General features: G+C 39.1%; 1 protein-coding gene across 2 annotated transcripts in view; it reads right to left on the reverse strand.

Annotated features, from left to right (window-relative positions):
* Window positions 1-18,025, reverse strand: part of LOC122091291 (serine/threonine-protein kinase TOR) — a 117,718-nt gene that overhangs the window by 85,176 nt on the left and 14,517 nt on the right. For both annotated transcript variants that reach the window (XM_042661153.1, XM_042661152.1), the window contains exons 6-10: window positions 9,334-9,493; window positions 9,057-9,200; window positions 8,742-8,911; window positions 8,453-8,657; window positions 8,183-8,380 (exon numbers count right to left, since the gene is read on the reverse strand). In XM_042661153.1, the coding sequence (XP_042517087.1) occupies window positions 8,183-8,380; window positions 8,453-8,657; window positions 8,742-8,911; window positions 9,057-9,200; window positions 9,334-9,493 (877 nt within the window). The remainder of the gene's footprint in view (window positions 1-8,182; window positions 8,381-8,452; window positions 8,658-8,741; window positions 8,912-9,056; window positions 9,201-9,333; window positions 9,494-18,025) is intronic.

The following is an 18,025-nucleotide window of genomic DNA, read 5'->3' on the forward strand; positions in this document are numbered from 1 at the left end:
GAATTTCTCTTTGTGCTTGGCATGTCCTAAACCAAGAGAACATTCATTTTTTGAATTTCAAAATTCACCTTGGGAATGGTGAAGTTTTCTTTTGCTTAAAAAAAAAAAAATATTTCTTGCCAAAACACAAGAAAACATGAGAAAATATAAAAACTTTTCTTTTCTTTTCTTCTCTTCTAATGGTAGCCAAACATACATTTTTTTTTCCTTACCATTTCATTTCTTTTCTTTTCTTCTCTTTTCTAGATTCTTTTTTCTTTTCATTTCTTTTCTTTTCTTCTCTTGGCTACCAAACACAGCCTTAGAGTCGCGTCTTGACCGTCGGCCCGTAGGTCACCATCCCCGCTAGGCCTGTCTAGGGTCATTTGGTTTCCCACTCAGCCAGCAACATCGACACCTCCAGTTCCGTTCACCTGCTCTCTCCCCAGTCACCGGCCAGTATCGCCGCCGCTTGGTCACCAGCCAGCCACCGCCTAAAGTGCCAGCTCACTTGGCTAACACTGATTTGCTGCCAGCAACCTGTCTCGCCCGCAGCTACTTCGTCGTTGCCCTCCACAAGGCCAACGCCTTCCATCGTGGCTATCACCTCCACTAGGCCAGTTGCATGCTTGGTCGTGGCCCTCCACAAGGCCAGCACCCCACCGCCATCGCTTACCTCTTGACGGTGGTGCTCTCTTGGCAGTTGAGAAGATGAAGAGATGAGATTGGTTGTTAGGATTTGTGGTACCCTAATTGGATTTTACTCGGTTGCCCTTGCTTGTAATGGGCTTCCTTGTTTTGTCTTTAGCCCATGTGGGCTTCAGTTGTAAGCAGCCCTTTGTGGGCTTTTGTTACCCTTTTGGGCTTGTAATTTCCCCTTTGAGATTATATTCTCCCTCCCCCTTCTTTTAATGCATTTAATTATGCACCCAAACAAAAAGATATAACATTTCTTAACTGCCTAGCATTCTGCCCCATACATCATAGCCGATCTAGTGACTGTCCTATAGAACTTTTCTTTAAGCTTTAAAGGAATACTTCAGTCATACAACACCCCAAATGCACCTCTCCACTTCATCCATCATATTTTAATCCTTTATGAAACATCAGCCTCTATATCACTTTCACAATCTATGATTGACCCTATATGCTTGAAATGATCTGCGGTAACTCTCCCTCTTCAATCATCACCATTACATTATCCATTGTAATATGACTAAAGTTACACATCTTACACTCCATCTTCATTCTACTTGTTTTGAAACATCTTGATTCCAAGGTTGATCTCCACAACAACTGCTTCCCACCCCTCCCCACCCCCCTCTAAAAAAAAGATAGAAAATAACATTCCCACAAATACTTATATATATTCGGCATTTGTGGCATTGAAAGGTCCTCAAGCATAAGCTGCAATACCCAACCCCTCCCATCCCCTCCCCTCCCCTCCCCTCCCCTCCCCCACCCCCTTTAAAAATTAAAATATAAGAAGTTCCTCACTGGAGATTACTGACCTTAGGTAAAAGGCCCTGCAACTGAGCACCTAAAAATATACGAAATTACCTAACTAGAACCTCTAAAGAGGCGAAGTAAATTCAGAATCTAAGAGGTAACAAATAAACACTGATATATTTCCCTTTTATAGTAAAACACAGAAATTTTATTACAAGAGAAAAAATAAGGTACAGATCTTAGTGTACAAGAACAACAGGAAGCAGTTGGTTGAAGACCAAAAGACCCACTACAAGGACAAAGCAACAAATAAGGGACTATACATAACGAATTCCCATTTCACCGAAACGAAATGGCATAGAAACACAAAACATTATTGATTTCGGTCATATTTAGCACATTTCTTTTCGAAATTCCGCCCATTTCGGCCCCAAAAAATATACTATTTCGTGAAAATTTCGACCATCTCGGTCATTTCGCTTCGCTCATTTCGCTAATTTCGGCCACTTCAGCCATTAGCTCCCTAAAATCAAAAGCGAAATACATGGAAAAAAGTACATTGTTTCAACGTTTCAGAACCACCGAAAAATCAAAACGAAATGAGTTCTTGAACCTTGGTCAATACCTGTCACGACCTAGACTCAGATGTCAATAAGGGTTCAGCCCTCACAGACGTTGATCGAATGATCGATAGATACTAACAAAACATTTATAATAATCTTCATCTAACTCAAATCTCATACCGTATAATCAACTATTGCCATAAATCTCAAACAACTCCTACTAGTGGCAATCTAAGGAATGTCTCAGACTCTCAGTTAAACTTCAAACTCAAATATCAGAGTTTACATCTTAAATTTAACCTTACTACATCCACCTAATAAAAAAGACATAACAACAAATAAAGAAATCTTCAAGTCACCCCGAGGAATAGGCTCACTGTCGTGTCCTGGGTCTCCTCCTATCAACTATCCCCCCTGATGTATCCCCCCATCTCACCTTTTGATCTTTTGAGTTGCCATCAAACTCTGCTCCAAGCATACCTCCATCTCAATCACAACACAGTAACAGCACCAAAAAAATTCACAGAGGTTTAGCAAAACTTTTCACCAAATAGAACTTTTAGAAAAACACCATTATTTAATTTCACACTTCGACACTTTAACTGGCATCGAGGGAATCAGGCTGCCACCTCCCATACTCCAAGAGAGAAGTCGGCCAATCACCTATTAGCCACATTTTCATCACCTCATACACCACTAACACTCACTTGTGTACAGCAGTTATCAAAATCTAATTTCCATGGCTTCACGGATCACTTCCTCTCGAGTGGCAACTACAATCTATTTACCCTCAAACACTTTCTCTTTTCACCTTTACACAAAATCTCCTTGGTCTGAAAATTAGAATAGACCTCATATTCAGCAGTTGGAATCAAAACCCATGGTTTTATAACAACCCAAAGGCTGAATGAAAACTAATTTTGAAAACACTTATAATGGAACTCCGTTCAAGAACACAATTTCGGTATATGACTGTTTATGAAATTAACTCAAATCCACAAATCGCTAAAAACCTTGATCGAATATCACAATAGGGAGTAATAACACATCCCCAAAATCTTGTCCAAATCCAACCAATAATGGGTCTCGAGATTTGGTTCCCAAGGAAAACCCTAACCCTAAAACAGATTAGGTTTCAATATTTGAGGAAGACCACATTTCGAAAACTAAATTTGAACATAAACAAAGGCCAACTAAATCACTGAACTACTAAGTTAGAAATTAGAATCAAAGCTAACCCCCAAAGTTTTTTGGGTAGAAACCAACCACTTGTTTGGGATGTGATCAGATCTTGTTATGCAGGAATTAGGGACATAAAACCAGTTCAAGAATCAAAATTTATAAAAATATTGGCTTACCTAATGTTGTGGATCAACCACAGGTTGAAGGGTCTCTCTTTCTCTCTCTTTTCCTCTCCTTTTATACCTTACGATTCCCTCTTCTCCTAGTCCCTCTCGGTCTCAACTCTCTCTTGGTATCCCCCTTTCTCTCTCTTTTCCTTCTCCATCTTTTTCTCTAACTCTATCTCTCTTTCTTTCTTCGTCTCCCTTAGGACAGCACCTTCTCTCCTCCTTTTCTATTTCTTCTCTACTTCCATTTCTTGCAACCCAAGCCTTAGATTCCTACTTGTCTCTGACTTTTTGTTTTTTTCTTCCTTTTTTATTTAACAAATTCTTTCTAACCTTCCACGACTTGGGCTCCTTCCCTCTCCCACGATTTTGTTTAGTTAGTGTTATGGTGGGTCCCACCATAAACTAGGACTAATTAAAAATAATCTCTTAATTAAATCCTTAATTCCCTCTTTGTTAATTATATGGTTTGAACCCAAAGCCTCCCCCTTTTACTAACCAAGGTCCTGACCACTAGGCTAGCTTAGTCATTGATTTAAGCCACAAAACAAATATTTAAAGAAGCTAAAAAAAAAACATAGAAAAAAAATATATACCCTAAGGTTCCAAACTTTGGGGCATTACAGTCCCCACTCCTTAGTGCTCGGGTAGAGTCGAGTTCCTGGGAGGGTTATACCGTAATTTTTATTAGTAGTAAAATCCAAAATCTAGTTGTTGAGATGTTATCGGTCCTTCTAGCAAGCTTTCAGATAGTAAGGGTAGTTATGTCCTTTTCACTTTAGTTAATACTCCCTCCACCCCACAATGACTGTCCATTTTGACAAACCTCACTTTTAAGAACGAATTTGCATTTACTCCAACATTTTTACTACCTCCTTTCCCTTTTATAATTCCCCCCTTTAATGCATTGACCAGCAAAGAGTAGCATAGGAAAGTAAAAAATTTAAAGCATTTAACAGGATAATGGTCAAACAAAATGGAGTAAAGGATCAGATCTGTACTCCAATCTTCCTACATCTATTGGTCTGACATCTTTGCCCTCCCCAAGGCTACCATCAAAGCCATTGAATCTCTCTTCTACTCCTTCCTCTAAAAAGGTGGAGATTCATCAAGATTCCTCCACCCTATCCGCTGGTCCTCCATTTGCCTCTCCAAAGATGAGGGAGGTCCTGGCCTAAAGGATTAAGGATACCCTCATCCGGAAGATTGCTTCCAAGCAAAACAATATATGGGCCTCTTGGGTCAACTCCTACCTGCTTCCAAGAAATATAGTATATTGGATTCTCTCTCTTTCTCAAGATGCCTCCTGGGTTTGGCACAAAATTCTGCAGGCTAGGCCTCTTGCCATAGAGGCCATTCAAAGTAAGATCGGTAACGGGCAATCTGCTTCCTTGTGGCTTGATAACTAGCACCCAAAGGGGGTGCAATTTCTTACTATGGGGCCTAGATCCGTCTACTCCATGGTCTTGCCAAAGACTCTTCAGTCTGTTCCATGATCTCCAATGGTTCCTGGAATCCCCATCCAACCCCTCCTCTCTTTCTCCCCTCTAGATCGACCTTCCCATTCTCCCTTCCTCCCCCAGAGAAGACAAAATAATCGGGTCTCCTTCCTCCTCTAGAAACTTCTCCTCCTCCACAGCTTGGCATCTTGTCCGTACAAAGGGCACCACCTGCCCTTGATGCAAAACCACCTGGTTCAGATTCCATATCCCTTGACATAGCTTCACTATCTGGAGAGCCCTCTCTAACTGGTTCAGATTCCATATCCCTCGACATAGCCTTCTCTCAGATACTAACTCGAATCCAAATTCTAAATTCTATATACTATTCGATACAGAAGGGAGCGTGTTACATGTATTTAAAAATTCAAAAATATTAAAAAAAGAATCCTCCTAATATCTCAACCCAACTCAACTCAACCTTAATCCAACTAAATGAGGTCAGCTACATAAATCTATTTCTTCAATCAGATCTATTCAAAGAAATACTCGTTACTAGTCCTAAACTATGCACGACTTTCCCCACCACTTCTCCTAGAGTCTTTTTACGCTAACCATGTCTATTTTAGGTCCTTCAATCAATTAAATCACCCCTCCATGCTGGAGCATTCAAAGGTCCCCATTGCACATGTCTATGCCACTTAAATTGACTTGCTCACAACTTATCATGAATTGGAGCTGCTTCTAAATTAGCTCTAACTTGTTCATTCCATATTATCTTTTCTAGTTTTACCAATCATCCACCTCCACATCCTCATTTCAGCCATGCAAAATTTGTTTATATGTTGTCTCTTTACTGCCCAACATTCAGCTCCAAATATCATTGTTGGTCGTATAACTGTTCTATAAATTTTTTCTTGAGTTTTAAAGGAATACGTCAATCATACAAGACTCTGGATGCACCCCACCACTTCATCCACCTATTCTAATCACCCTAATATTTACTTTCTTCAGATAAATAAACCAACTAAGAAAATACTATTAGGACTCTTAACTTGTTAAACTACTAAACCTCCAAATAGAAACTAAATCTAATAGAACTCCACTACTTAAGAGAAAACAGTTTGGGAGTTGGCCCAACAAGATCCCAATAACAACTACTATTAAATAAATCCGAAATTAATCACTAATGGGCCCCACAACTAATTAAAATATTTATTTTTGTACACATCCCTTTAGACCCCATTTGTTGACACCATCCCGCATTAGTCTGCCTAGTAGGGTGTAGGTTGTTATACAATAGCTGTTCTATTTGGACGTGAGCATCTATAGTTGTTGGAGCTTGAATTGTAGCTTAAGGCACTTATTTGTACCTCTTCCCTCATTCTATACTTGTAACTCCACTTTTCATCTCAAAATATCATGGCCGATACCAAAAAAATAAAAAAATGTGTTACCCCTTAAAGGGTGAAATGAACTACCCCAATAGAATCCTCAAATTTGAGCTCCCTAACCTCCATCACACATAAGCATGCAAAGGAACTGCCAAGACGTTACACAATACCACAAAGGAACTTCATTTGCAAAGAGAATGAGGCACAAATTCATCTACTGGCAGTAAATTTCATCTCGGAAGCTTTTCTATTGAGGATCAGGGACCCCCAACTTAACCACTTCAATGTTGCCTACAAGTGGACAGTACCCATAGCGAAATTTTAAAGTATCGGTGTTGCGATACCCACCAATACAGCGATACCAATACTATACGATATGGACCAACACTTTAAGGGCCCGTTTGATTTTATTTCCAGAACGTGTTTTTCCGTTTTTCTGTGCTCAGAAACGAAAAAACACCCCAAAAACTGTTTGATTTTTTTGTTTCGTTTCACTTATTTTTTCGAAATAGAAATAGAAATTTATGCATATTTCTATGTCTAGAAACAAGAATGAAGAAACAAGTTAGACTTATATTTCTGTTTCTAGAGACAAGTGGGAGGGATAAAAAATTGTGAAAACCCCGACACTTCACTCGACCTACTCCAACCCCAACCCCAACCCATTGTTGAAACTTCTCGCTATCCAGAAGTGGCAACTCCAATCTGGTTGTGTGAAGCTCACAGTTCCAAACTGCCTTCATCCTTCTGAAGCTCATCTCCTCAAAGCATACCTGCAATTCCAACATCTTGCCTTACTTGTGAGCTGCATACCCGCAACATTGTGCCTTCACTCGTGTCTTGAACCCAACTACACTGTTAAAAACGTTTCGGGAAACAGAAAAATCAAACACCATTTTGCAATTCCAAAATTGTTTCTTAGCACAAAAATGGATAAAACCATTTCTACTGTTTCTAGACACAAAAACAGCAGAAACAAATCAAACGGGGCCTAAACCTTTCATATAGTAACCCTTAAAGATACCAATACATATAACGATACAATTACGTACAAACCCACCAGCGCAAGACGATGTAGACCAATACTTTAAACCTTGCCCTTTCACGTTAAGAACAATTCCTCCCTTTCACCAAACTCCTAAATCGCAGTTCAACATACTTCCTAGAACTGAGCCCCAGGACCCCAAAGCTAAAGCTGACCCCCTAAAACCTTATAGCAACCATTAAAGCTATATCTAGATACCACATTTTTTTCCAAATCTTGCGATCCGCCACCCCCTCAACACCCCCCCCCCAAAACAAAAAAAAAAAAGAACCCTCAGCACTTGCCGACAAATCTCAGTTTTAGCCCAAAAGCACCACTCTCTTAGAAATTCCCAATAAACCTTAGGGCCTTTTATTTCAATCCTAGAACCCTACACATAACCTATCCAACCCCACTACACATAATTTCACAACCTGCGCTTACCAATATTGTCAACCTCTAAAAAATCTTCTCAATCCAAATGCTTCCATTTAGATACTGGCTCAACCACCTTGACGACAAATATTACACTTCTGTATAGATCATACTAGGAGTTCTTCTTTTTTAAGACTTTTATTCAGTAGTTGTACAGTATCTCCACCACAAAAACTTACTTCTGATGTGCAAACCATTGAATACATCCTTATCTCCTTTTTCCAAGGAGTTAGACCTCTCCCAAGGGGAGTCTTTCATATGCCAAATTCAATCAGCATTAGTTGAACTGAACTGGGAAAATTTGAAAATGCAGTTCAATTAAATAATACCAAAAAATAAGAAATCGTGGTAGACTCAAGAATGTAGTAGCATGCATAACACCAACAGCAACAGCAAAGTAAACACGACAAACCAAAAAACATGAGTGTCTTTGGTAGGAAACTACACACACCAACACATGCCCCACCACTGCTCGCACACGCACACAAAAGCAAATAAAACAAATATGATGAATAATATTGAATACAAGATGAATAGTTTTGAAATAAACCTCCTCAATAAGACGCCTCCGCTTTCCTCCACCAGTTCGATTCGACATACTAGAACTAAACTGTGTAGACACTATTCCAGAAAAGGAATTTGCAACTAATCTGCAACAACATAGGGCAGCATCTCTTCGAGTCGCACCATCCTCATCTTCCAAATATACAACAACAGAATCTTTTGCAAACTCAAGAAGTTCATGGCCCTACACCAAAATTTAATTCCGGTGAAATGACAAGAATAGATGTACAGCTCAGATAGAAAAGCACAAACTAACCTTGAAATTAAAACGAGCAAGGGTTTGCAAAGCAAGTTGCACAAGAGCAGAACCACTAAGGTCTGAAACTTGCTGAGGGTTATTGATCATACTTCCACGAACTGCTGCACCACCTGGCCTGGGCTGAGTATAATGGGCCCTTGACAGGGCTAATGAAATGCAGTCAAGCAAGAGGTCTTGTATGGTAGGCAGCAAAGAAGGAATACTGAAAGATCCACAGAGAACAGATTATTAGACTTCCTAAAAGGACCTGACAATCAAAACAGTAGAAAGAAACAAGAAGTATTACCTGACGGTGATTTGCTCAAGGGCTTCTACAAGTGTAGGAGAAAGACCAGCAGAAAACATAGCATCCAAAAGGCTGCGAACATGAGGCTCCATGGCAAGCCCCATGGCTTTCGCAAAGCTTCCGACACAAGCTAAAGCCTCGAGAGATGGTCTACCTCTACGAGGTGCGATCTACAATCAACCATAAAGACCAGTAACATTATGAACAGAAACGGAAATAAGGAAAAATAAAAAAATAAAAATATAGTTACTGTAATAAGAAAGACAGAAAAACTAGTTAGAGACCAAAATACAGCAATAAGAATATAAAACGCACTGCATCACGCAAATGAACAGTAATTGTTGGTAAATAGTGGATAAGTTCCCCATCCAAAGCACCAGCCATTTCTCCAAGAGCAATAAACCCACTAGCACGTTCAGCATGTATTCGAAGAACTGCAAGAATGTGATCCATACAAATCTGCAGAAGAAACCACAAATACAGTCATTACAAGATCAGTGTGAACAAATATCAATATAACACTCAAACAAAACTGCCCTCTTCAATTTAGCAATAGAAGCATAATCTATCATGCAAAAGACAGCATACAAACCGTTAAGTAGTTTGTAACAAAACGATCCCGCAAAAAATGAGCAATGCGGGGAAGCAGAGAAGTTATGCTGAGGCGAACAAGTTTATCCTTGTGCTCTAGGTATCTAAGAACAATCTCTGCCACTTCTCTGTACCTCGACATCATAAACTCGCCAGTGTTCCTGGTGGGGGAGGGGGTGGAAGGAAGATGACTCAATTAGAAAATATACCACATATTACATAACCTCCAACTGTCAAGAGCTAAAAATATTAAACAGAAAATAAACTAAAACAGAAAGGATCCTCTGATGCATACTGGATTCTGTCAGATTCTGTCATTCATTTAAAGAGACAAAATCTTATAAATGTTAGGTTAAGGAGCAGTCACATCTCCCATGTGACCCATCTGGATTTCCAAAATGCAGTAGGCCTTTTCTTGCTGTGGGCTTGTTAGCACATCAGGCTTCTTGCTTGCTGCTGATATACGACCACCATGTTATTTTCTTCGCTGGTCACGACAAGTTGTTTGTTGATATTGATTGAGGAATTTGATGGAGTTTAGCTTACTGAATCCATAAACAGTCAAAGTCACTGTCACTGGTACTTTGACTCTACAGGTAGGTGTCGGTGGGGCTTGCTTAATGTAGTTGCAGTTAAGGCTGCATTGAAGTAGCGCTTTTCTTTTTGAAGATATACTGAAGTACCAAAGGTGAACGGTGCTCTCAGGCCGGGACGTCTGACAGAATGCTTGGCAACCTGCGCTGGAAGCGACACCCAAAGGGTGATCTTCTAGCGGTTAGTTTCTAGTCTGTAGGCATTCTGTGATTCTGGGCTGGAAGAAGGCAAGCAAATGAAGGGGTTACGGGCCTACTACAAGAAGCAAAGCCCCAACTAGCTTGAATGGGACTCGAAAAGTCACTTATAGAAGGCTGACGACTACTTTAGTTTATTAAGAGGGGAGGGAAGGGAAGCGAAGCACAAGAGGAACACAGCCCCTGGGAGTTGGTTAGACATATAAATACGAACCGGCAACCACTGGGATTTCATCACTCCTTGGCACTAGTTCAGGTAGATACTTAGTCAAAGACTTTCTAAATCATGTAGTTTGAATATCCCTCTCTGGAAAGAAGAATTTTGGTACGTGTACGGATGAAGAAGACAAGGTCAGAGTAGTACATAGTAGGGCTGCCTGAAATTGGCTGACATAGCTAGAATACCAGAGTGGGGGTCTTGCTTTCAGCAGCGAATTATACTCATGCAGAAGGAAATGTCAAGCTGTGGAAAACGTCCATTTCGATGTTCGATTTGTGTACCCGCACCTTCTTGAGAGGTCTTGCAAGAGACAGGAATGAGCCGGAGCGGCTGACGCTCCTTTATGATAGAAGTACTTCAATCAATAAATGGAGAAGAAGTTTGCCCTTTGATGCAGTTGGAAGATTGATTTAATTGGGGTTGATTTTGTTCCTTTATTAATTTCCCTTTAGAGTTAGAAATAAGAGGAGTTGCATTAGAGTTGATTTTTATTTTTATTTGAGTGAGATTTTGTTTTTATCTTTAGATTTAGATGCAAATTTATTCAATTTCAGAATAGGAAAGTAGGTTTATGTTTTTGTCTTTAAATAGTGTTACTGCACCCAACGATGGGACTTGAATTGATTGGAATTGAATAGTTGAATGAAGTTTTGGTTTAGAACCATGGGCTGCCGTGCATGCTCCTCTCCTCCTCTGATTTTCTCCTCTCTTCTTCTTCCTTGCTTCCGATTAATCTCACTATTGTTTCTTCCCTCGTCCCCTACTCGGTGTTCACGACCTCATCACTGGGCACTGATCCTCTTCTCTGCTGGGCAGTGATTCCAGAAATCAAAAGAGGCCTTGCTGGAACACCTCCGGCAGATCTATTTACCTCTTGGATCAGGTCAAAGGAAGCTGGTCTCCAAGCGATTTAAACCCCAGAAGCCTGACTCCAAGTGTCGTCAAGGTTCACTGCTGGTTCTACAGGCCATCGCCAAGTCGTGCTGCAGGTTTTGAAGCACCCCTGATCTTGGTCTGCCTAGGTTTGCTGGTGCTGGAGTGATAGCAGATTTGCTGCTGCGACTTCTTGTCTGAAGCTTAAGCTCGAGCCGTAGAATTGTGGCTGAGAATCGATATCCAACAAGTTGAGGGTTACCGTTGGTGCCCTATCAAGAGGAAGAAGAGGGGGTTCTTCTATTGCTTTTTAAAAGAATGGGTTCTGTTATTACAACTAAGCCCATATCCCTTGTTTTTACAGTAAAATCCTTGCTTTTAAAACTTTACTTCAGGTTAACCCTACCACTATATTAATTTCCAGAACTGAAGTTTTCTTTTGGGATTAATTCCAGCTCTATCCCCATTCGGTTATTTCACTCAAAGGGTTTTAAATTGTACCAGAAATTACAAGATTGCCACTGGTTTGCTCATGTTAAATTGTTTATTCTTTTGGCCCATAACCAATCCGATTCCGGTTTTGGACCCGGATTCGCATCACCCTTGGTGGAAGAAGAACGAGAAGGGATAGAGAAAAGAAGAACATATGAGGGAAAAGACTGTTGATTAATGACCCACAAGGTATCACTATTTATATATATGAGTAGAAAATGACAAGTATGCCCCTAAGACATAAACACAAAGTTCCATGTATACCCTTATACCCCTACATATTACCATTCTAACACCCCCCCTCAAGCTAGGGAATAGATGTTGTGCACGCCCAGCTAGCCTAGAAGAGGATGAAATGGGTAAAAAATTACTCTTTTGTTAGCACATCTGACAGTTGATCTCCAGCCTTTACAAATTGTGTTCAAACACACCCAAGTCTATCTTTAATTTAACGAAGACAATCAACTTCAACATGCTTTGTGCGGTTGTGTTGAACTGGATTTTGAGCTATACTTATAGCAGCTTTTTTATCACAGCATAGTCAATGAAGCCATCAACTTTAATCCCAGCTCTTGCGCCAGCCGCTTCAACCATTGGAGCTCACAAACTCTTTGTGCCATGGCCCTTGACTCAGCTTCAGCACTTGATCTAGCCACAATTGGCTGCTTTTTACTTCTCCCAGTGGCGGAGTTCACAAAAACAAAACCTTCAATTCGTCTCTGGCATATTACAAATCCCAATTTCATATGGTAGGAAATTCCTTTACAAGCTCTAAAACCTACTGCCTTTGACCAGTTCTAGGGCTTGCAGAGAGAAAAGAGAAGAACGAATCTGGTTCGAGTCTCAAAACTTCCCTTTCTCTGATACCAAGTTAAGATTTGTAAACTTAATCTGTTAGGGAAGGACCAGAACTGGTAAATGGAGAACCAGTTTCAGTTGGTGGAGGAAGAAGAAGAAGGAAGAGAAAAAAGAAGAAGATAAAGAGGGAAAAGACTGTGTCAGTTAGTGACCCACACGGTATCACTATCCATATATGTGGGCAGAAAATTTAAGTATGCCCCTTACAATGCTGAAAAATACCGCACAAGACATAAACACATAAAGAGCTCCACGTATACCCTAATAGTCTTATACCCTTACATACTTCAATTCAAAGATTATGGGCCTCACAACCTACACTTCCCAGACCCAGATTCCCCATTGAGCAAACATCAAATTTAGCTTCACAACCCAAGATCACCCCACGGTTCAAAATTTCAAACAAAATGTATCAAAATTTTCTATCTTCGGTTTACTTGGACCTCGAAAACAAATCATAAGGGAAATACAAATTATATAATATTTTTTTGAAATAAGTGAAACAAAACGATCAAAATGTCATAATTTCAGTCAAAAACAAAAAAAAATGCTACAATCTTTTATATAAAATACCAAATTTCTAGTCAAAAGAAATCAAAATGGTTGAAATCAGCAGATGAGTTGAAATGATAGAAATTGCTAAAATGTGCTTCAAATGTGTAAGAACTTACAAATCTTGGGAGATTCAAACCTGTCACCAAACTCATCTATGCTCCCATGACAAGACGGGAAGGAGATTCGAGGATCTCTGAACACATTTGAGTTGAAACTTTAAGAAAGAGAAGTCCCTAAAACTAATCATCTTTGTTCAATTTTCTGGCTAGATTTGGCAATGTTTGAATGCTTACATGAGACCAAAACAACAACTCGGCCTTTTCCCAACTAAATGGGGTTGGCTTACATGAGACTCACATACTATAAAGTTTGTAGGAGTTTTGCACTTTGCTTCAATCTTAAAACCCAACTTTATTGATAGCCAATTTCCCCAAAAACAATTAAATTCAATTGGCTTTTTTAGGCCTATATAATTAAATTTTAACCACAATATGCTCTGTTTGCTAATGAAAATACACGTACAATAGTGTGAATGACTTAATTGATTTCAATATTATAACCATGCACACAATAACTTAACGGAAAAGGAGTTGTACGACAGGTAGTGCGGATTCTTTTACACCCCATCACAAACAACCGAGACGACCCACACTCTCTACTCCATAAAAACCCCCTATCTGACAGTTCGAAATCCACCCCTCCCATTTGCCCCAAATTGCATACTGGCGTCGGAGGAAACCCTCACCCATAACACCAATGTAAAACACTAGCAAAATCGGGAGCAAACCAAGATAATGCTTTCAATGGGTTTTTTTTAACATCTAATTACTCGTACATGTGTATTCACGCTTAAATAAGCATCCCTTAAGTCTCATTGCAATTTTCTAAGTATTTCCCGAATTTTCCTTCATTTCAGAAACTTTACCAAATTTTGATCAGATTTCAATCATATGAGGAAATATTTTAATTTCCACATGGGTCAAAATTGCCTATCCTGTCAAATTCTCTCACCTTGGATCACACTTCTCTCCCTTAGAATAAAGGATGCAACCACATTTTCCCAAACTCTACAAAAATAGATCTAAGGCACACCTCTAAGTGTGATAGAAAACATTTTGACAAACTGATGCAGCGATAATAAGCAGAGCTTATGGCACATGGAATTGGCAGGGTGATGTACCAGGTAAAAAGAATAGAGTTGATATTGAGAGATAAATGCGGGCTTTTAGGCCAATCAACCAAGATAAGTAAGACTATCATTACGGAGCATAGACAATTCAACAAGAAACTACAAAATAAAATACCAGTAGAGAAGAAAAAACGAGGAGCCCAAGAATCAGCATTAAAGGCCTTGAAAGCATCAATTCTTAAATTGTTAAACAAGGAGATGGACCTGTCTTACGCACCGAGAACATGGATCAAGCAACTTCATCCACCAGCTATAAGATAATACCACTACAATACCAAGATGCTGTAACGCCCCTCCTTATTAACCTTGGCACAATATTGTCCTCTTTGCCAATGGGCCTCAAGGCTTTAAAATGCGTTGTTCCATATTAATGAGGCTAGAGGTTATCAACTAACCCAACAATCTATCCCTAGGCGATGTGGGATTTAAGGTTGCTACACCCTCACCGATCTCCCAAACCCCCTGGTACTTGCCGTATTCTTAGTGGGAACACATCACCGATCTTTCATGCGGGTCCGGGACTTCCGTATTCTTAGGTGTCACAGATATCCAAGTGAAATTTCTTGACTCATACTGATAATAAATACACCCAGATGCAAGTCATCCCCTATTTTAAGAGCTAGGAATATAATTGTCAAGGAGTCTAGGTGACCCAAGGCATTGGCGGGGGCCTAAACGCAAAGCAAAACCAATAAGGCATCCAAGGCACCAACCTAAGAGAGGAAGGCATCCAAGGCAAATGAAAGCTCAGGTGACACCTTGACAACTACAGATTAGAGCTAGGATAACTCAAAACCCAAACAGAAGTAACTAAGATGATGCAGATAAATCAAAGAATGGGCTTATTTTTTATTCAAATAATCCTTAGGTTGGGTTCTATACATGTTGGGCTTTTGATCCACTAGGTTTTCATTGTAATCATAGTTGTCAAGGTGCCGCCAGGGTACGTCCAGGCGGTTTGCCGGCGCCAATGCTATTGTCGCCTTATATTTTGGCATTTATTTATGCCAAATATAATTTAAGTAAATATTTTTATATTTGTTATTTCATTTACTTAAGATATTATTCACAAATAAGAAAATACCCCCTGTTTGAATCCAATAAAAATAATTTAAAAATCAAATTCCAAAATGATAAAAGTCAACCCACTCCAAGAAAAAAAGCTGGAATTTTTTTGTTGTAGTGGTGATTTTCAACTTTCAAATGCTGGGGGTTTTTCTCAATTCTGAAAATTTTATAACTCTTATCATGGTAAAACATAGCAGAAAAACCAAAAGCCCGGTAAAATAATATTTTGTTTTGATGTCCATAAAACTATGTTCATTCAGGCAATTTTAACAGCATTCGCGAATTTTAAAATAAGTTTAAACAAGACATAACTTTGTAATTACAACTCAGATTTAAGTAATCTTAAGCTTGTTCGAAAGCTGGTTTTGTGCTACCTAATAAAAAAAATCTCATATAAAAATAAAATCATTTGACCAGTCAAACTTCTTATAGAGCAAGAGCATTTCTCTAAGTGTTGATTTTTCATGACTTAATATGACTTAATGTTGATTTTTTATTATTTGATGGGGCTTAATGTTGATTTTTTATAACTTGATGTGACTTAATGTTGATTTTTTATGACAGGACGTGGCTTAATGTGATTTTTTATGATACAAGGTATATGTAGCATATCAAATAATGTTAGGAAATAGGAAAAATAAAAAATAACACTTAGTCTCCTTGTTCGCCTTAAGGCGAGTGACTTGTCGCCTAAGTGTTTAGGCAGGCCTCTAACGCCTTGGTTCGCCTTGGCAATGTGACAACTATGATTGTAAGAGGCATATTAATGGGCCTAAAATGTGGGTAGGACATATTTCAAAATCTCAGTCGAAACTACTACGCGAAATATTTCAGTTTCAACAGAGGTCTAAACGAAATTGTGCAACTCAGAAGGAATGCAAGGTTTCGAGCGAAATTTCGGCTGAAAAATCGAAATTTTGGATTTGACTCGGTTTCGATTCAGTTTTGAGTGGTTTCTCCTATTAGAGGTAGGAAACTCCAAAAATCCCAGAATTGATATTTTTTGCCATATCACCTATATTTCTTGATGGAACAAAGTGTTGGACGCTACTACAATGCATATACATAATAAAGCAACATTTTGCCATATTTGAGCAAGATTTGTGTATGATTAAAACTTAGGCCTGTACCCTTTTGCCCAAAATTTTCGAGCTTTCCTAGAACTCTATGTGGTACTAACATAGAATTGAAGGGACGGTCATGCAAGGGTGTTAAAACCTTAGTTGTACACACCTGTACTTTTAAGTTGTAACACTGACATTGTGTAATATTAAATAGTTTTTCTTCATTCCAAATGCATATTTTAGTTGTTTTCATTGAATTTTGTGTGTCCCAATACAAAATTAAGTGTAGGATAGGCTTTGAGAGGGTACGGCGTACAATACCAAGCTAGGGTATGATACCAAACTAGCATCTTGGGTGTATATTTTTACAACTTAAAGAGTCTAATGTGTTTGGAAATGCTTAATTAGGGTTTCCCTGAAATTCCGAATCAAAAAATGGCCAAGGTCAAAACCGAAATCTCGACCCTTAGTTACTTATTAGTTCAGTTAGAGTCTTATTTATTTATCTTTAAATGTTATTTAAGTGTTTTAGTTGGGTTGGATTATGTCTCTATGGGTTGGATTGTGTGTGTGTGTGTGTGTGTGAGTCTGTGTGCGCAAATAAAAACTTCATTACCAAAGAAGAAAAGAAAGAATATACAAGGCCCCGAGGGGGAGAGAGTTAAAACTAGCAACAATAAAAACAAAGCAGCAAACTCATCAAGGGGGGATAGAGGGATGCAAGATGGAGGTGCGCAAACCCCAGGACACAATAATAAGCCAGTTCCTTCGAGAATCGCTTACAAGATGGTAGAGAAGCATGGCAAGCTTAGAGCTAACATCAAAGTGGATGGCATTCCAAAATTTTAAGTTGAGTTAGTAGTAGTAGTAGTAGTAGAGTAGTAGACTACCTCCAAGGTAAGCAATTGGCTGAAGGAGTTTTAGGTCTAGTTTGATTCCTGTTATGAGTATTATATTTAAGAAAATATAAAAACTATACCTTTACACAAAGTTGAGTAATGAAGTTGGTTTTGCCTTTGGTTCTATGGTGATTCAGAATGTTCCCAGATGTGGTGATTCAGTAGGCTCCCTGGTGACAATTCCAACATTGGGTACCGGCGGTGATTCCAGCCTATTCCTGATCATATCCTTCGTATCTTCTTTTTCCTATTCTTCTTCAGTTTTATGTTTCAGAATTCTGTTTGTTGCTTTTATTCTTAATTTTTAAAATTCTGATTTCCTGTCAGAAATTTTAGTTTCATATCTTAAGGATTCTGCCATATATTAAAATCTGACCATTGAATTGCTTCATAACTTTGACGGATTGTTTCCCACAAGGCCATACCGAATAGAGTGCTCAAGCAGTATATTCACCAGATCAGACCCTTTGATATTATGATATTTGAATTTTCCCAATCTGGTTTGTCCCTATTCCTGTAATCCTGTCGCAAGCTAATCCCCCAAGAAGCAGTAACAAAGTCCACTCATGAACATAAATACACTGCACTTGAATTACATCTGAAACCAAATAACGAATACAAATTGTAACTACTAAAACACCTCAGCAAAAGAACCTTCAAGAAAAGATATCTTTGTGGGCAATG

The sequence above is a fragment of the Macadamia integrifolia genome, chromosome 10 (genome assembly GCF_013358625.1).
Source record: "Macadamia integrifolia cultivar HAES 741 chromosome 10, SCU_Mint_v3, whole genome shotgun sequence".
NCBI lineage: Eukaryota > Viridiplantae > Streptophyta > Magnoliopsida > Proteales > Proteaceae > Macadamia > Macadamia integrifolia.